Consider the following 20224-nt stretch of genomic DNA (forward strand, 5'->3'; position numbering starts at 1 on the left):
GCTCCAGCAGGAGCCCCTTCTCTGCCCCCTTCCTCACGTCTTTCAGTCTTCTCTGTTCTGAAGGTTGTTTCTCCCTGCTTCTGTGTCGACTGGATGAAAATGACTCCCTTGCCCTGGCTGGTTTTGCTCTGTGGTTAGAGCATTGGTCCTTGGGCCAAAGGGTCATTGGTTTGATTCCCTGTCAAGTTGCAGGTCCCCAGTCCCAGTATGGACAAGTGCAGGAGGCAACCAATGTGTCTCTCTCATATTGATGTTTCTCTCTCTTTCTCTCCCCCTTCTCCCTCCCTTCCACTCTCTCAGGAAATCAATGGAAAAAATATCCTCAGGTGAGGATTAAAAAAAAAGAAAATTACTCTCATCTCCTAAATATGTGTGGGTGTCTCAGTGCCAGCACATGCCCAGACAGACAAACTGAATTCAAATGCTAATTCCAATTTCTAAAGAGATCATTTTATTGATCCAATCAGCTGGGGCCCAGTCCAAGGGCAGGGGTGAGGGCATCATATGGTAAGAACATGGCAGCTAGGGGCAGGTCTAGAAAGTTGGTGGGACATGGGAGCTGGGCAAACACCCCAAAAGGTATCTGCAACACCTATCCTATCTAATAAAGAGGGAATATGCTAATTGACCATCACACCCTCACAAACATGGTGGTGCTCACAGCCAATAAGGAGGGAATATGCTAATTGACTGCCATGCCCTCAAAGATGGTGACGCCCACAGCCACAAGATGGCAGCATCCAGTCCCCTCAGCCCTGCCGGGGCTGCGGACACAAGGCATGGCCAGGCCCGCCCCCAGGCAGGTCTGGCCGCTCCACGTGCCTGCCTCCGGAGTCCCCCAGTCCCCTCATCCCCCTAGCCACCCAGGGTCATTCTGAGGCACAGGCAAGCCTCAGATGGTGGCTGCCCAGCCAACTCCCAAGGCACAGGCAAGCCTCGGATGACGGCTGCACAGCTGCTCAGAGCCAGCCCAAGGCACAGGCAAGTCTCGGATGGTGGCTTCCCAGCCGCCCAGGGCCGCCCAAGGCTCAGGTAACCAGGGCCGGCCAAGGCTTGCGCTGCCGGCAGTGGCAAAAGCAGAAGTGTGATGGGGCGTCGCCTTCCCCTGATCGCCGGGTTGTCTCCCACCCCTGAAAGCTCCCGGACTGTGAGAGGGGGCAGGCCAGGCTGAGGGACCCACCTCCAGTGCATGAATTTTCATGCACCGGGCCTCTAGTTTCTAATAAGAATGTAATTGAAAGAGAACAGAGATGATGAGATCTTGCCACAGATTTGGGGAAGGCATAAGAACAGAAGTTACGAAGCCTATATCCTAATAATCCTGGGACTGGGGACACCTAGCCTAGGGCTTCTGCCACTTGCCTTGCTTCTAGAACAAAAGTTCTTGCCCTAGCCGGTTTGGCTCAGTGGGTAGTGTCAGCCCAGAGACTGTAAGGTCCGGGGCTCGATCCCAGTCAAGGATGTGTACCTGGGCTACAGGCTCAATCCACAGCCCAGGGCACGTGTCTCTCTCACATCAATGTTGGTCTCTCTCTGTCTCTCCTCCTTCATTCCACTCTCTAAAAATCAATGGGCCCTAACTGGTTTGGCTCAGTGGATAGAGCGTCAGCCTGTGGACTGACGGGTCCCGGGTTCGATTCCGATCAAGGGCATGTACTTTGGTTACAGGCACATCCCCAGTAGGAGGTGTGCAGGAGGCAGCTGATCGATGTTTCTCTCTCATCAATGTTTCTAACTCTCTATCCCTCTCCCTTTCTCTCTGTGAAAAATCAATAAAATACATTTTTTTAAAAATAAAAATCAATGGAAAAATATCCTCAGGTGAGGATTAACAAAAAACAAAAAAGTCCTTAACTGCCATCAGAAGTGTGTGTACTCCATAACACACACTGCTTTCATACATAACCTACTTATAAGTAGGTTATTATATAACCTACTTATATAATAAATTACTTGTTATTTGGGTTCCTGATCTATCTTTCTCATCAGTTTTGGTAAACTTGGCCCCAACTTCCAAAACCACAGTTTGTGCAAGTTATTACCCTTTCCATGATTCCTGTGACCTTCCAATCTTCCTGCCTCCGGGGCCTCTCATCTCTGCTGTAGGTCTATAAGTGCTTCCTCAGGTTGGTCTTGAACCAGCGGGCACACACTATAATTTCCCACAAGGAAACCCACTTACAATTTGGTTTTGAGAGCTTAGTAACTTTACTGGGGTCTTGATAGTTGTGGGGAGAAATTACACTGCAAACCACACAACTGTCCACCAGCTTCCTGGCTTACACCCCAGGTTCTCCATCTTCCTTAGCCCCGCCCATCCTCATGGTCCCTTCACATGCGCAGACCCTTCTGAAGGGCAGACAGCCTTTTATCTAACTGCCTTTCTCATGGACACAGACTCTTTAGGCCAATCTGTGCTTCCTGCCTGCCTGGACTTAATAACAATAAATAACAGTCTCCCTGTTATCACACATGAAAGACAACTATCTATTCTGACCTCACAAATCTCCCTCAAAATTAACCTAGTTACCGAGCCTGAAGTTTCACAGATTAGACCTATTAATGGTTTGCAACTGACACCAAAAATGTCTCCAGATGTTGATAGCTGTTCTCCCTCCCCCCACCCCCTTCCAGCTCTCCTTAGGGTACAGCTGGCAACATCTGGAGACATTTTTGGTGTCACTCTGGGAGGGAGAGGTTTCTGCTGGCATTGAGAATTATTCAGCCACAAAGACCCAAAATGTGAATGGTGCTTAGCTTAAGAAACCCTGAATTAGACCATTTTTCTAGTTGCCTTGCTTGAAGTTCTTCCAATTAGGCAATAAGCACTCTTAGTAAAGCATGGGAAGGGGTGGGGAGATTGTTTTCCACCCATAGCACCGAGTGGAAATCACTGTCTGTCATGGGAATTGTGGTAGGCAATTCTGGGGGAGGAGGAGGAGAAGAAGGAGGAAGGAGGTTGTGGTGGGCATGGGGCATTTTAAGATGGGACAGGCTGAGGAGCTTCCGTGACTAGCTTTGCCAGAGAGAAGGCTCCACAGTCATCGAGCTGGACCGAGATGAAGCTTCCCATTCACAGCCTCCTCCTGGTCACCTAAACATGTGTCAGGAGAGCAGCACCCCACAGTCAGGAGTCACAGGTGAGACACAAGACCCTGGTAGCATTTCCTTGTCCAGAACTGCTGTCCCACTAGAGGTCAAGGTGCTTCATCACTCACTGTTCAGGTGACTATTAATTCTCTTCTCACATTTCCTTTTCCTTCTCCATTGGAGGAGAGGGTGTAGTTTGTTTTTCAGTTTCATTTTCTCCTTTTTCTTGAAGGGAAGGCCATGCTGCCAAAAATACTCATGAACTGCTTCCTTGTTTGTATGATGGAGAAAATGGTTTATTTATTTTTCAGTTACATCCGCATTAAATGACAGCAAGGACGGTGGGGTTGAGAGCCTGGGGCCCTGTCCCCTCCCAGGTTCCGAAGTGCTCACGGGCATCTGGAGTGTCTCCGAGACACCGCCCCCCCCCCCCTCCCCCCCCCCCCCCCCAGGGCTCAGAACACACACACATCCTGTGTAGTTTGTGCCCCCTGCAGAGTCCAGACTTCAAGAGCTATTGAGATGGTGTCCACACCAGTGTGCAATCAAAGGCGGCTCCCAGCAGCCTTCCTGGCAGGCAGGGTCTGTGGCTTCTCCTCCGGGGACTGACTGCCCTTCCGACTCCTCTGATCCAGCCAGCACCCGCTTCCCCGCCCCCTCACCCCCAGGGAACCACCCTCCCTGTGCCGATGGCTTGAGCTTCACCAAAGGCCAGACTTGAGAACCAATAACTAGTGACAAAAGAAATAGCTCCTTTAAAAGAGCACAGAAGCTCTGAAAGTCTCACTGCCTTCTATAGGCAGAGTAAAAAGTAAATTGGGTGGAGACCCTGGGAAAGATCATGGTGGGTCCTGTGCCTCTGCTTCTCTACACGGGGAGCTGGGAGCGCTTGGCAAGACTGCCAGAGGGGTCAGCTTTGCCCGGGTTTCCCAGTAAAAGCAGACTGAAAATTCAAATCAGCTCTTCACTCAGGCCGGCTTGGGGGAGGAGGAGGGAAAAAGAAGGACTAGTGCCCTTAGACATTCTTCCCGGGAATACTCAGTGGCCCTGAAATGGTCACAGTGTTCAGTGCTTTCCTGATATGTGGGCTCCCCTCTGCACATGCCCTAAGACAGTCAGTCGCCATGAAAACAGTGTGGGGTTGATTAAGCAAAGACGCATTCACTGACCACATGACCAGAAAATGTGAGGACCCAGGAATGCACTGTTTAGACATCAGAAGCCAAGGAGATTCTTGTTTGCTTTGAAAGAGACTCTGTCTTGTGAAGGGGTAAGTGGGGATTGGGGGGGAGGGGAGGGGCGGTATTATGTATTAGTTGAATTCTCAAAGCTCATTGGATAAGAAAAGTGTCATCAGGGAGAAGAGGGTGGGCTGCAAAAGGTGTGATCGAGGCCTAATTTGCACATCAAATAAACAGATTTTTAAAAAATTAACCACACAAATATGATAAAATCCACTTTCAAAATTAAAAATCTTTTTATCTCCACCTATAACAAATTAACTATCCTAGGATGTCTTCTAGGCTCTGTGAACACACTTGATTCTTACATATTATAGGAGGAACAATTTGGTACTTGCTTTATTGGGTTTACAATCTTTCCGACTGTAATAGTATCGGTTGTACTATATCCCATCGCGCTAATGTGCACAGGTGTCCCACAGTGGACATCGCAGGCGCAGCTCTTCACTAGTGGTAAGTAAATAACACTAAAATCCATTGTTTGTGTACTAAGCTTTTCCTCTCTTGTAGGATTAATAGACCTCAGTGAATCTTTTCAGGACTAACATTCTTGAGAAGTGGTTGCATAACTAAGATTCCAGTTAACATCGCCATTACTAATTACTGGCAACTAGAACTCCTTATGATCAAACACCCAATGGATATATCCAATTTGTACTAAAAGCACCTCTTGAAGGTCACAGGGACATCCCTGTCATGTTTTCTACCTTAAAACTGCATTGCTTCAGCCCATGCCAGAGTGGCTCCGTTGGTTGAGCATAGTCCTGTGCACCCAAAGATTGGCGGTTGGATTCCAGGTCATACCTGTGTTTTGGGTTCAATCCCTGGTCGGGGCACATACAAAAGGTAACTTATTAATCTCTCTCTCTCTCTCTCTCTCTCTCTCTCTCTCAGGAATAAGAATAAGAACAAAGCCTGCTGCCAAAACCGGTTTGGCTCAGTGGATAGAGCGTTGGTCTGTGGACTGAAAGGTCCCAGGTTCGATTCCGGTCAAGGGCATGTACATTGGTTGTGGGCACATCCCCGGTGGGGGGGTGTGCAGGAGGCAGCTGGTCAATGTATCTCTCTAATCGATGTTTCTAGCTCTCTATCCCTCTCCCTTTCTCTCTGTGAAAAATCAATAAAATATATTAAAAAAAAAAAAAAAAGAACAAAGCCTGTTGCTTTGTTTTGATCTCATTGCTCTTGTGGGAGGGTAGAGGAACATAAAAACCGAAGCTTAAACATAAAGTTATAGTCATGGACACACAGAAAGAATTATGAATATTAAGGATTTAATGGATATATAGTATATCACAAAGGCTTTGTACCATATACTATAAACAATACAACAGTTCTATGTAATGGTGTTCACACATTCAGGATACCTATCACTTGGTAATATTTCAGAGAATTTCTAATAAATTCAATATTCAAGTCAATGTTGGGCCAAAACACTGATGAAGGCTGAAGCCAAACACACAATTATTACCTGAATAATCAAATGAAAAATAGGTTTTGTTATTTATTTTCTGCAGGGTCTGAGTAGAAACTGTGTGATATTAAACATTCAAACCCAGCTCAATATAAAAAATTCACAAAATGCAAAGTGGTATCATGGATTGGATCTTGGAATAAGGAAAAGAACATTAGTAGAAATTAACATGGACACTATTAACCCTTTGCACTCGCTTGCTTTTTTCTCGATTCCTGCTACCGATGCTAACCGTGTCGAGTCACACTCGACATCCGAGTGCAAAAGGTTAATTAAACTCCAGACTTTTCCATTTTCCACTTTTATGAGTAACTAGAGACCCGGTGCATGAAATTCGTGCACGGAGGCAGGGTGTCCCTCAGCTCAGCCTGCACCCTCTCCAATCTGGGACCCCACCAGGATCGGGCCTACAAGGGTAGTCGGACATCCCTCTTACAATCCAGGACTGCTGGCTCCCAACTGCTTGCCTGCCTGCCTTCCTGATTGCCCCTAACCGCTTCTGCCTGCCAGCCTAATCACACCCTAACCACTCCCCTGCCAGCCTGATTGATGCCTAACTGCTCCCATGCCAGCCTGTTTGCCCCTAACTGCCATCCACTGCAGGCCCAGTCACCCCAAACTTCCCTCCTCTGCTGACCTGGTCACCCCTAACTGTCCTCCCCTGCTGGCTTGATCACCCACAACTGCCCTCCCTTGCAGGCCATCTTATGGTGGCCATGGGGGCAGCCATATTTGTGTCCACATGGGGGCAGCCATCTTTGACCACATGGGGGCAGCCATCTTGTGTGTTGGAGTGATGGTCAATCTGCATATTACTCTTTTATTAGATAGGATAGAGGCCTGGTGCAAGGGTGGGGGCCAGCTGGTTTGCCCTGAAGGGTGTCCCAGATCAGGGTGGGGGTTCCCTTGGGGTGTGGGGCAGCCTGGGCAAGAGGCCTGTGGTGGTTTGCAGGCCAGCCACACCCCTGGCGACCCAAGCGGAGGCCCTGGTATCTGGGATTTATTTATCTTCTACAATTGAAACTTTGTAGCCTGGAGTGGAGCCAAGCCTCCTGCTTGCTTCGTGGTGGCAGCCATTTCTGTTGGGATTTATGTATCTTCTATAATTGAAACTTTGTAGCCTGGAGCAGAGGCCAAGGCAGGCCAGGGCTTCAGAAGCTTGGCATCTTCCATCGCCGGGGGCAACCCTAGCCTCCTGCTCTTTCCAGCTCAGTGGCTGCCGCCATTTCTATTTGGATTTATTTATCTTCTATCATTGAAACTTTGTAGCCTTGAGTGGAGGCCTAGGCCAGCAAGGGCAGGTGGAAAGCTTGGCTTCCTCCATTGCCGGGGAAACCCAAGCCTCCCTCCTGCTCTCTGTGGCCGCAGCCATCTTGGTTGGGTTTATTTGCATATTCGCACTTGATTTGGTTTTGTGGGCGTGGCTTGTGGGCGTGGCTTGTGGGTGTAGCGGAGGTACGGTCAATTTGCATATTATTCTTTTATTAGATAGAATTACTTGATGTTTATGGATCCTTATCAGTGTTTCAGTTTATTTCCTCAGGATACATTCCAAAGAGATACTGGTTAACTGACTTTTCTGGCCTGACCTTGTTAAGAACACGGTTAAGGACCAAAACTTAGTTTGAGCCTGTGAGGGTCGGCTCACTGTAACCCAGGTCATGCAGTTGATGATGGTCTTTCTAGTTCATGGGGGGAGTGGGGGGGCATGTCGAATTTTTCCAGACCCTTTGTTTGGGGCCCTACCATCAAGTTTAATCAAATAGCAAATGTTAATTGAGTGGTTTGTCAGTTAAGAATAAACATAGATGACTAGGATTCTTACTTGAGGTCACTTCTTTGACAGAGGCCATTGAAAACAATGTGTGTATCAACACATTATGAGTGCTCCCATTAGTTAAAAAAAAACCTCCAGTTCCTATTTTTGCCTTCAATCCCTGGTCTGCCCATATGAATGTGAGCAAACTGGACAGACGACTGCCTCCACTCTTCAGTTGACTGGCAGCAACTCTGAGCATTGTCAGAAATTTCTCAGCACATGTGGCAAAGAGGCTTCAGGAAACGGAAAGATAAGAATCATATAGAACCAGCCCCAGTCTGAACCAAAATCATCTCAGTTGGGGAATCATTCATTAACCTTATCATTATTTCCATCATCATTTAAATAGCAGATATTTATTGAACATCTACTTAATGTTGGACTTGACCAATGACAATAATTGGGTAAAGGAAATTATTTTAATGGAATTCCTCTGAACATGACATATAGATTCTATAGGCTAAGAAATCTTAATGAAGTTTTATGTCTTAAAGTGTTGGCTGTATTTTTTGGTAGTAATTCTTGCATCTATCTTCTATACTTGCATTGTTTTCTAAAGTTAATACTTGTGGGTAATTCTGAACTAAAATAAATTAGTTCTTTGAAAAACCCAAACTGTTTTGTAACTGTCAATATATCAACCACTTTACTAGCCTACAAAGGTTTTTGTCAATGTCTTGAAGATCATCAGAACCAGCAAAGTACAGGGTAACTCAGCTGCCTAAAGCAGAAAAAGGGACAATCGTATTCTGTTCATACACATCTTATTTTTCCCAAGTCTGATTCAATTTAAGCTTGGTTAATTCTCTTTCAGACCGACAGCCACTGAATCATGCTAATAGGCGGAACACGATTTCTCATAAAATGCCCTTTATCTTTATTTACATACAACTGAACAATGAGTTCCCATTCACTAATTCTGCACTACAACATTTTCTGTAATGGATACTGTAATGTCATGAAGATTAGAATTCTGAAATGAAAATAATATTGCTACTTTGTTGTTAACCAATTCTTCTAATCACGTCATTTCCAAAATGATGCATATGATTTCAACAAAGCTGTATGACTCAACAGATATGCCAGCATGACTTTTACTTCAGTTGTCTCATAGAAAACCCATCCCAACCAGATAAAAGTCACTCAGCAAGGAAGGGTTTAAAATGGCTAAAACTTTCTATAACTAATTCTCAAATTAAGTGAAAAAAATTAATGAAGATCTGCCACCTAAATTGCAAATAAAAGTATTTGGAATTGTCCCAATTATTATAAATTAGAGGCCCGGTACAGGAAATTCGTGCACGGGGGGGTGTGTCCCTCAGCCCAGCCTGCACCTTTTCCAATCTGGGACCCCTCGAGAGATGTCCGACTTGCCCATTTAGGCCCAATCCCAAAACGGGCAGTCGGACATCCCTCTCACAATCGAAGACTGCTGGCTCCCAACTGCTCACCTGCCTGCCTTCCTGATTGCCCCTAACTACTTCTGCCTGCCAGCCTGATAACCTCCTAACCACTCCCCTGCCAGCCTGATTGATGTCTAACTGCTCCCGTGCCAGCCTATTTGCCCCCAACTTCCCTCCTCTGCTGGCCTGGTCACCCCTAACTGCCCTCCCTTGCAGGCCTGGTGCCTCCCAACTGCCCTTCCCTGCTGGCTTGATCGCCCACAACTGCCCTCCATTGCAGGCCTGGTCCCTCCCAATTGCCCTTCCTTGCTGGCCATCTTGTGGTGGCCATCTTATGTCCACATGGGGAAGCCATCTTGTGTGTTGGAGTGATGGTCAATCTGCATATTACTCTTTTATTAGATAGGATAGAGGCCTGGTGCATGGGTGGGGGCCAGCTGGTTTGCCCTGAAGGGTGTCCTGGATCAGGGTGGGGTTCCCTTGGGGTGTGGGGCAGCCTGGGCAAGAGGCCTGTGGTAGTTTGCAGGCTGGCCACGCCCCCGGCGACCCAAGCAGAGGCCCTGGTATCTGGGATTTATTTATCTTCTACAATTGAAACTTTGTAGCCTTGAGCAGAGGCCTGGGCTGGCCAGGGTGTGCGGAAAGCTTGGCTTCCTCCATTACCGGGGAAACCCAAGCCTCCCTCCTGCTCTCTCTGTGGCTGCAGCCATCTTGGTTGGGTTAATTTGCATACTCGCTCCTGATTGGCTGGTGAGCGTGGATGGTGGGCGTGGATGGTGGGTGTAGTGGAGTGATGGTTAATTTATATATTACTCTTTTATTAGATAGGATTATTAAAAGACTAAAGGCCTGGTGCACGAATTTCGTGCACTGGGGGGGGGGGTATCCCTCAGCTAAGCCTGCACCTTCTCCAATCTGGGACCCCTCAGGGGATGTCCAACTGCCGGTTTAGGCTCAATCACTGTGGAATCGGGCCTAAACCAGCAGTCGCACATCCCTTTCACAATCCGGGACTGCTGGCTCCCAACTGCTCACCTGCCAGCCTGATCACCCCCAACCACTCCCTTGCCAGCCTGATCAACGCCTAACTGCTCCCCTGTGGCCTGATTGCCCCCAACTGCCCTCCCCTGCTGGCCCAATCACCCCCAACTGCCCTCCCCTGTAGGCCTGGTCCCCCCGCCCCCAACTGCCCTCCCCTGCTGGCCTGATTGCCCACAAGTACCCTCCTCTGCCGGCCATCTTGTGGAGGCCATCTTTGACCACATGTGGGTGGCCATCTTGTGTGATGGTGTGATTGCATATTACCTCTTTATTATATAGGACAGTGATGGGCAACCTTTTGAGCTTGGTGTGTCAAACTTCGCCAAAAAACTGAGCATAACTTGGGTAGTGTGTCACTTTGAGGAAAAAAAGTAACTCCAAGACTCTAGTCGCAAATGTTTCATCCTCAGGAGCAGCAAATGTTTCATCCTCGGCATGCGGCCGCATGTCATCAGAAATGGCTACACGTGTCAGTGCTGACACGCGTGTCATAGGTTCGCCATCACTGATATAGGATAAGGGAGAGCAGGAATAAGGAAGGGTGGAAAGAAGGGAGGAAGGAAAAAAAATGAGAAAGAAGGGAAAGAAAAGACCAGGGGAGAGAGGAGGAAGAAAGCAAGGAAAGAAGGCAGGAAGGGAAGGAGAAAAGTTAGTTGGAGGAGAAATTCTTTGACCTATTATGGGGGAGGCAAGGGGTGGTCATCAAAATGGCATCACTAAGCCAGTCAAGATCTCTTGAGAAAATATTCATTGGAGTGGAAGAATACTAGCATTCAATTCTCTGTTAAGCACACTTAGGCGATCCTCTTGTCCTCTTTCCTTTCTCCTTAGCCCAGATGCCTTGGCAACTGTCATGTGAGCCAGCAAACACAGCCCTTTCCAGGGCTGCACCTTGGCCTGAACCAGTCTCTCTCTGCAGGAGCAGGTTGGTGTTGCTGTCTGCGATGCACAGGGCACCCCGGCTGACACTTCCCTGCAGAAGTGAGTACCTGCAGAGCACATGGGAGAAAGCCTACCAGGATCACAGGAAAAAGGTAGGAACGGTGGGTGCCAGGCCCTCGTGGCTCAAGGCGAGGCCCCCAAAACAGTAACCATGAAATGCCAGGGCTTTCCCTGAAAACCAAAAGCTAATTTTCTTTTCAGAGATGGAATGGTTGAAATGATATTTCCTTAAAAAGTTGGTCACATATGTTGCCATACAATAAAAATCCATTAAATAGATCATGGTTTTCAGGTGTCATGTTTTAGGACCATTCCCTTCTCAATTAAAGCATATGTTTATAAAGTACTTAGTTTTTCATAATTCACTCAAAAGTATCTTAAGACAAAAAGATCTGAGGGACCCTTTCCCCTATCAAAATGGCACACTCCACCATGGCCAGTGTGCCTCAGTTGGTTGGAGCATGGTCTCATATGCTGAAAGGTTGCAGGTTTGATTCCTGATCAGGGCACATACCTAGGTTGCAGGAGCATATGGGAGGCAACTGATGGATGTTCTCTCTCACATCAATGTTCTCTCTCTCTCTCTCTCTCCATCCTCCTCTCTCTAAAATCAATAAGCATATTCTCAGGTGAAGATTAAAAAAAAATCAGCATTCTCCAGTGGGGACAAAAAAAACATTTTTATCTCCATTAGAAGATTCATTATTATTTCCATTTAATTTAATGCAGATGTGGACGTCTTTTGAGAAGGTCACCATGAGGTTTCCAAATGGCCTGCCGTGGTCTTCTGCCTATGAGACCTCAGGGGAGCCATCCAACTGCTCAGTGCTGGGTTGGTCATGTCTCCACATCAGTGTTCATCCAGGTTGAGAAATGCTCTGAGGGGATGTTCTGGAACAGACTGCTGCTCTGTGATTGTCTGTAGTGATCCCCCTCCACCTCCCCCGCCCCCCACGCCCCACCCCCCCACCCCCCAGGGCAGTGTAACCAAGGTTTCTGCAGGATAATAAGACCCAGGCAAGCCTTTCTTATCCTCCAGGATTCTGCCCAGCTGGGTTATGGTGTGACACAGTGGCCTCAGGGAGGCTCAGGTGGCACTTACTGCAAGGCTGGCCGGGTGCCCATATGCACAACTGGGCCCTGAACCCACTGTGCTCCTTGAGAGTCCCACTGAGCACTCTTCTCCCAGCTGTTCCAGGGCTCACCCTCACTTCCTAGACCTCTGATCTTCCTAGAAGTCTTGTCTGTGCCCTAAGAAGCACATCTCCACATCGCTCTGTAGTCTCTTGTTCTGCTGTCTCATGTCGTTTCATGATTGATGTAACAGATTTATTATTTTGTTTGTTTGCCCCAGCCTGTGAGGGGGTGGCTGTGTCCTGTCACCATGATATTCTCAGCACCTAGAGCACACAGTACCCGCTTAGTACATAGTTGTTGCCAGGGAAAGATTGAAAAATGTATTCATGCCCGGCCAGTATGGCTCAGTGGTTGAGTGTCGACCTATGAACCAGGAGGTCGCGGTTCGATTCTGGTCAAGGGCACATGCCAATCGATGATTCTCTCTCGTCATTGATGTTCCTCTCTCTCTCCCTCTCCTTTCTGAAATCAATAAAAATGTATTTTTAAAAAGAGAAAAGGGTATGCATGACAGTAACAAGTATAAACCAATTAGCATCACCTCTTTGAATAATAGACAAGAACGTAAACACCATGGGTGTTGTGTTGTTCGTTTTTGTATCCCAGGGACTAGACTCATCCCTGATAAGAGGTGGTTGATAAACACGCCCAGTAAAAATGAGTAACCAGGCTCTGTGCCTAAGAAACTGTAAGGTGAGGAAGATTCAAAAGAGTCATTGTGGAAAGTGGAGAGCTGATTGAATGGAGAGTGTGTTGACAGTTGGCATGGGCCCCAGGTGTGGCTGGGCAGCATAAACTCACATAACACCGACTCATGCAGTTCTACGATGTCCCCGAAACACACGGTTGCTGGGGCTAACAATGGAGTGCAGGCACACCCCAATACAGCTCGTGGTCAGCAGCAGGGCACGGGGCCAAGGAATCAGTGATCCTGGCATGAGGAGTTAAAGGGAGGGCCACAGACCTTACCTGGAAGGGGATGAGGTAAAGAGGGGGAGCTAGTAAGGCGAGATGCTGGCAGCCACGTAAGGTCAAGGAGTCACTCTTGAGCACAGTCAACTAAGAAAGCTGGAAAGAAAGGGACTGTGGGTGAAGAATGGGACAACTGAAGCACAGCTCCCCAAAGGGGTGGTTCCTGTGAGGACGATGCCTGGAGACCCGGCACAGCCGTCCCCATGGTGTAGAACTCATTGAGGGGAAGACAAAACTGTGGCCCAGATGCTAAAGGCCCAGTGAATGAGAGGAAACGGGCTTGCAGCAGAACGAGGGTGAGGAGGAATGAGGGCTGTAGGTGTGGGAGCCACCCTGCTCTACCTGGAGGCAGCAGGGAAGAACCAGCAAGACCCTTTTACACTCCATGGCATGAAAGCTTGGCTAGACCAGCCAGAGTGGCTCAGTTGGCTGAGTGTTGTCCTGTGCACCAAAAGTTGCTGGTTTGATTCCCTGTCAGGGCATATACCTGGGTTGTGGGTTTGATACCCAGCTGGGGAGCATATGGAAGGCAACTGATCAAGGTTTCTTTCTCACATCAATTTTTTTCCCTCCTCCCTCTCTCCCTCCCTCCCTCCCTCCCTCCGACCCTCCCTTCATCCTTCTTTCCCCCTCCCTCTGTCAAAGCATGTCCTCAGGTGAGGATTAAATTTATTTATTTATTTATTTTTTTTTTACTTAGAACAAATTCTTCCATATTAAGAATGGGGGGAAGTCAGTTCTTTAAAGTAATTTTGTTTCTTACTGCTTGGCTGAGAAACTTGGGAATATAAAGGACTTTGATGCAATAGAGGAGAGAAAATAGACTTGAAGGAGACCACCATGCCCAAAACTATCTCTAGAATCCAGAACATGTCTCATCCTGGCATCTCAACAGAGCCTTCTACCTTACACTTGATTACACACTTATGCTAAACTAAAACCAAAATAACCTTAATAAAATACAAATTGTATTTGTCTAACGTAATAAAATATAAATATCTCATCCCTAAGCCATTATCTAAATTAACAGAAAAACACTAAAAGTATTCCCTATAAAGTAAGAAATAAGACAAGTATGCCTACTATCTCTTATATGTTTTTTTTAATTGTGTTGGAGGTATTAACCATACAAGTAGATAAGACAAATCCATTAGGCAAGAAAATAGGTATTGGGTTTTTTTTTTTTCTATGTGTGGATGAAATGATTAAATATGAATGATTAACTTCTGAATCCAAAAGAATCAATGAAAAAATAAATATAAATTGGGGGAAGTAATTACAAATTAAATCACAGACAAAGGGTTAACATCCTTATGTATAGCCCGGCTGGTGTGGCTCAGTGGTTGAGCATTGACCCATTAACCTTGAAGTCGCTGGTTTGATACTGGGTCAGGGCACATGCCTGGGTTGCAGGCTCGATCCGTAGTAGGGGGCATGCAGGAAGCAGCCGATTGATAATTCTCTCTCATCATTAATGTTTCTATCTCTCTCTCCCTCTCCCTTCCTCTCTGAACTTAATAAAACTATATTTTAAAAAAACATATTAAAATATCCTTACGTATAAAGGACTTCTAAAAAGAAAAAGAAAAATGCAAACAACCCCATATGAAAATGGACAAGTGATATGAACAAAAGTTCACAGAAAAAGAACTGCAAATAGCTCTTAAACTATAAAAAGATTATCAACTTCACTTATAATAGAGAAATGCAAATTAAACTTGCACTCTAATGCCATTTCTTAACTATCAGATTGTCATAAGTCCCCAAACTTGTTGGCAGTGCTCTGGTGGCAAAAGGGCACAGCCCTGTGTGTGTAGCGGAGGGAGGGGTTAGGGGGTGATTTAGCAATGTCTAATGAAATAATACACGCATTTTTCCTTTACCCAGCAGTCTCATTTCTAAGTATCCACTCCAGAGGTACACTGGCAAAGATACATGAAGAAATTGCAAAAGATTCTAATTGCAGCATTATTTGTAATAGCAAAATTGGAACTAACCAAAATGCCCATCAAAAGTGAGCTGGGTGAATAAATTAGGATGCTTTCACACAGTGAAGTATTATGCAGCTATAAAAATGGATGGAAAACAGCTGCATATATTACTATAAAGTTATCTCTGGAATGTATTTTGAAAAAAACAATGGATGAAAATATGCTCTTTATATCTAAAAAAGAGGGGATACAGAGGGAAGGCAGGGGAGGGTGGGTGGGAAGAAATCAACCAATGAACTTGTACGCTTATATGCATAACCCATGGACACAGACAATGGAGTGATGGGGATCTGGAGGGGAGATGGGATCGGGCTGGGAGAGGTTAATAGGGGGAAAGGAGGGCCTATGTAATACTTTCAACAATAAAGATTAAAATAATAATTACAAATAAAAACAAAAAAGAGGGGATGAAAATGTGTGTAATATATGTACTAGTATGTATATTTTCAGAAATGAAAGGAATCACTGTAAAGTTAGAATATTTATCAATAGGGAATAGGGCGAAGATGGTAGGGCTCAGACCACAAAAAGAAGCTGTTTGACAGATTTGACTTTGGAGCCATGTAAACATGTTACATGTTATAAAACAAAATGAAATGTTAAAAGCATTCCAAAACGAGTGTGTTATGCAAACCCTCTCACCATCCAGTCCTTTCACCATCTCCCGGCTCTCCACACACGGGCTCTGTTCCATCTCCGGGGGTTTGATTCCCAGAGTGCATGGTGCTCACGTTATCATTTCAGCAGACTCGGCTGTGGAGCTTCCCAATGCTGTCACTCTCAGGTTATCAGCTAATAGGTCCCGGTGATTAATGATATCTATAAGCAAGTATCTGTATAGAATCTGGGGGGATTCCTTTTTATTGCAAATGGTAAATAGCCCTCATGCATTTAATCCATCACATTTTAAAACATATATTTCTTCTCTTGCTTGTACATTTTCTGATAGGAAACTCTGCAGGGATCATTTTGCAGTTAATCAATGTTGAAGGCGCTCATCCTAAAAATATTGCTGGAGGCTCAGAGATTAGAGTGAGGTGGATACAGGGACATAATTCACTGTCTTAAAGGCCTTGGCAACAGAGTGCAGAACAGAAATGTCAGCTGATGGCTACGGTTAATGAAACCGCACTCTGTACCTATTTAATTCTCTACTTGAAAATGACACAATAGGCTCATTTTTGAGGGCTGCCTCGTTCCTCCAGGGGATATTTTTTGGATTCTGAATCAAGTCCTGAGCCTCATTGAGAACTTTCTACCACAGCCGACTTGTAAGCTTTGATGGCAGGAATACTGCTCTATATACACTGAGTGGCCAGATTATTATGATCTCTGAACACTTAATAATCTGGCCACTCGGTGTATATCCTATATCAGTGGTCGGCAAACTCATTAGTCAACAGAGCCAAATATCAGCGGTACAACAAGTGAAATTTCTTTTGAGAGCCAAATTTTTTAAACTTAAACTTCTTCTAACGCCACTTCTTCAAAATAGACTCGCCCAGGCTGTAGTATTTTGTGGAAGAGCCACACTCAAGGGGCCAAAGAGCTGCATGTGGCTTGCGAGCCGCAGTTTGCCGACTGCTGTCCTATATAATAAAAGGCTAATATGCAAATTGTCCCCTCGACCAGGAGTTCGACCAGCAGGCCGGCCAACCACCCATGTCCCCTCCCCTTGGCCAGGCTGGCAGGACCCCACCCAGACACGGATTCATGCACCGGGCCTCTAAAATATATATATGAGTGGCCTCATAATAATCTGGCCACTCAGTGTGTGTGTGTGTGTGTATATATATATACACACACACACACACTGAGTGGCCAGATTATTATGCGTTCAGATATATATATATATATATATATATATATATATATATATATATATATATATACACACACACACACACACACACACACACACACACACTGAGTGGCCAGATTATTATGCGTTCAGAGATCATAATAATCTGGCCACTCAGTGTATGTCCCCAGTGCCAGCAACCCAGAAGCTGCGCGGTCTAAGCTCACATTAATTATCTACTACAAGTGCGCCTGAGGTCACATCACCCGCTCTGTGCCGCAGGTCCGGGATGCCCAGCCACTCGTGGACACCCACGCCCCGCTGTTTCTCAGCCACTTCCACCTGAACCTCAAGAAGCTGAAGGTATCTTTCCATTTTACCTCTCAGCTACCATCATAGTTAACTAGAAAATGTCAGCTTCAAAACCCAGGAAAATGGAAAAGGCAGGCTCAGTGAGGAATAAACAAGTCACTATCAAAGACAGAATGCTGTCTAGGCAACCAATCAATCTTGTCACGCTCCAAATGGAACTAATGGGTGATTGCACCAGAAATCTTTCTCTAGTCTTCATGTTGATCCATCATGCTTGGAGGGAGAGGGGAGGGAGAGGGGAGGAAATTCACAGTGGTAATTTATTCAGTAATTAAGTAATTAGCATCATTTCTTTATACCAGGCCATTTCATGGCCACCTCAGAATATAAATTTCTTGATGCTTAAGCCATCAAGTGAAACTAAGAATCACATAGGTTATGCTGATAATAATGCCCCCAAAGCAAACTACTGTGTGCTTTTTATGTGCCTGTTAAGTAATACTATCCTAAATTAGCAGAACAAACACTAAGTAACCACTTTCTAGCAAATGAGCAGATCAATCAATGTAAAAACTTAAAACAAGAGAATTGTTGACTTCCCTGAGCTTAACTCTTTTCTTCTTCTGAGCAGTATAAAGTATCTTTCTTGAAATATAAAGTAATTTCTTCAATAGCATCACTGTCACAGGTCAGAATTTTAGAGGAAGACATAATTTCACAAAGAATCATATCATCCTTTCTGTTACTTTCACTCCAAGCATATGAGATTTGGCTCCATCCTAACGGTTTCCAATTCAGAGACCAAGGAGCCTGCACACATCACACTCATTGCTGAAGCTTGGGGCAATGGGAAACCCACAGGGTGCTCAAGTCAAAGGGGTTGAGGGATCCTCTGGATAAATCTGTGCACAGTAATAGCACAGATGCAGCTGGTGCTTATAGAGGCTCCTGTGTCTGCCCCCAGCTGGAGGAGGAGAGGCTCTCCGTCATTGACAGGGACAACCGCCTGCTGCTGGAGAAGGTGGCCTGCATCATGAGGACCAGGGGACAGACTGTCAGCAGAGACGACTACACACACAGGAGGTAACTGGGGCCCAGAACCACCTGGAAGGACCTGGAGCGCTTGGCTCCAGGGCCTGAGCAGAAGAGTTGCCCATGAGACAGAGTGAGGCATTTCCGTCCTCCCTCAACCACATGCCAGGAAATGGCCTTTTTCTCTGTGGTCCACGTTTTACCTGAGACTTGGCTTCACTCGGGAAGGTTTGGGGCAGGTGGAGTCAGCCTGGGTGTCAGGAACATCCTGGGCCTCCTAGTTGTACCCACTATTCAGTCACTGTCATTCAAATCTGGAGCTATGGGTCAATCTCCACTTTCCTTGGATAGTTTAGTTTACATTAGATCTAGCATCACTTTCCACTTTAAAGACAGATATTTAATCTGAGTGTAAAATCACTGCTCAGTATTGATTACCTTAAAGCTGCAATGAAGGGGCCTAGTCTAACAGTTAATCCCTGGTGTCACTCAGAGAGAAGCTTACCATTGTCCCCACTTCAGCTCCAGTGCTCTGAGATTTTACCCAGGGGGAGAAGCAGACCAGAGCACAGAGAGCTCCTACTCTCTCCCCAAAAGGAACTGACTTCATTTGCAGCCTAGTGTGGGGAAGTCCAAGCCTCATTGGACATGAAATAAAAGGCATCCCAATTGGGAAGAAAGAAATAAAGCTGTCTCTATTTACAGATGCTATGATCTTGCATATAGAAAATTCTAAGGAAACCACTAAAAAAAATAAGCTATTAGGCCCAATACACAAGTTCAACAAGGTAGCAGGATACAAGATCAATATACAAAAGTCTCTTGCATTTTTATATACTTTCAATGAACAATCTGAAAATGAAATTAATATAATTCTACTCACAAAAGTCAAACAGAATAAAATACTTGTGAATAAATTTAATGAAGGAAGTGCAAAATTACATTCTGAAAAACTACAAAATATTGTTGAAATAAATTAAAGAAGATCTAAATAAATGGGGGGAAAAAATCACATGTTCATGGTTCAGAAGACTAAATATTGTTAAGATAGCAATATTCTCCAAACTGGCCTACAGATTCAGTGCAGAATCCCAGCTTATTTCTTTGCAGAAATTGACAAGTTGGTTCTAATCAGATGGAATTGTAAGGGACACCAAATAATCAAAACACTCCTGAAAAAGAAGAATAAAGTAGAATTTCAAACTTACTACAAAGCAATGGTAATCAAAACAATGTGGTACTTGCATAAATGCAGGCATTTAGAATATAATTAACTAGAGGCCCGGTGCACGAAATTCGGGCCTCTCCTCCCCAGCCTGGCCTGTGCTCTGTCACAGTGTGGGAGCCCTGTGATCGATTGCCCCAAAGAGGTAGGCCCTGCCCACCCATCTGGGGCTCCTCAATGGATAGCTCCAAAGAGGTAGGCCAGAGCCAGGGGTTCCCACCTTCGCACCACGCAGAGCCGGGAGGCAGGATCCCCAGAACCCCCAGGCAGGCCTCCCCACACAGAGCTGGGACCCCCCAGGCAGGCCTCACAGAGCAGAGCCAGGGACCTGCAGGCAGGCATCGCTGGGCCCCCAGGCAGGCCTCGCCTCGCAGAGCCAGGGGACTCGCCTCCTCCCGGCTCCACACACCGAGGAGCCGGGAGGAGGCAGGACTCCCAGGCAGGCTCCGTGCTGCACATGCAACATCAAGCCCAGCCCCGCCTATGTGCGTGAGCCCGCTGTGCGTGTAGCCATCTTGTGACGGCGTGACGACTACTTAGGTTTTTATTAGTAAGGATAGAATGGTATAATATTAAGAGTCCAGAAATAAGCCTATGTGTCTGTAGTCAATTTATTTTCAACAAAGGTGCCATGACCCCTCAAGGGAGAAAAAAAATAGTACTATCAATAAATGAAGCTGAGACAACTCATTATTCATATGTAAAAGAATAAAGTTGGATTCTTACCTCATACCATATATGGAT

At 45.9% G+C, this 20224-nt stretch overlaps 1 protein-coding gene across 1 annotated transcript; it reads left to right on the forward strand.

The window, feature by feature from the left end:
- The first annotated feature begins 11012 nt into the window (after window positions 1–11012).
- Window positions 11013–18310, forward strand: CFAP97D2 (CFAP97 domain containing 2). Its single transcript, XM_008143903.3, has 3 exons — window positions 11013–11102; window positions 17194–17274; window positions 18188–18310. Exons 1-3 carry the CDS (start codon window positions 11013–11015, stop codon window positions 18308–18310), a joined length of 294 nt encoding a protein of 97 aa, XP_008142125.2.
- Window positions 18311–20224: the final 1914 nt, after the last annotated feature.

Source organism: Eptesicus fuscus, chromosome 8 (assembly GCF_027574615.1).
Source record: "Eptesicus fuscus isolate TK198812 chromosome 8, DD_ASM_mEF_20220401, whole genome shotgun sequence".
Taxonomy (NCBI): domain Eukaryota; kingdom Metazoa; phylum Chordata; class Mammalia; order Chiroptera; family Vespertilionidae; genus Eptesicus; species Eptesicus fuscus.

Bases quoted from the DNA above. Each gene is read 5' to 3' on its own strand.
- CFAP97D2 (XM_008143903.3), top strand. From the start codon at position 11,013: ATGCACAGGGCACCCCGGCTGACACTTCCCTGCAGAAGTGAGTACCTG. The intron at 11,103-17,193 runs GTAGGAACGGTG...TCTGTGCCGCAG, and splicing joins ACCAGGATCACAGGAAAAAG to GTCCGGGATGCCCAGCCACT. The intron at 17,275-18,187 runs GTATCTTTCCAT...GTCTGCCCCCAG, and splicing joins TGAACCTCAAGAAGCTGAAG to CTGGAGGAGGAGAGGCTCTC.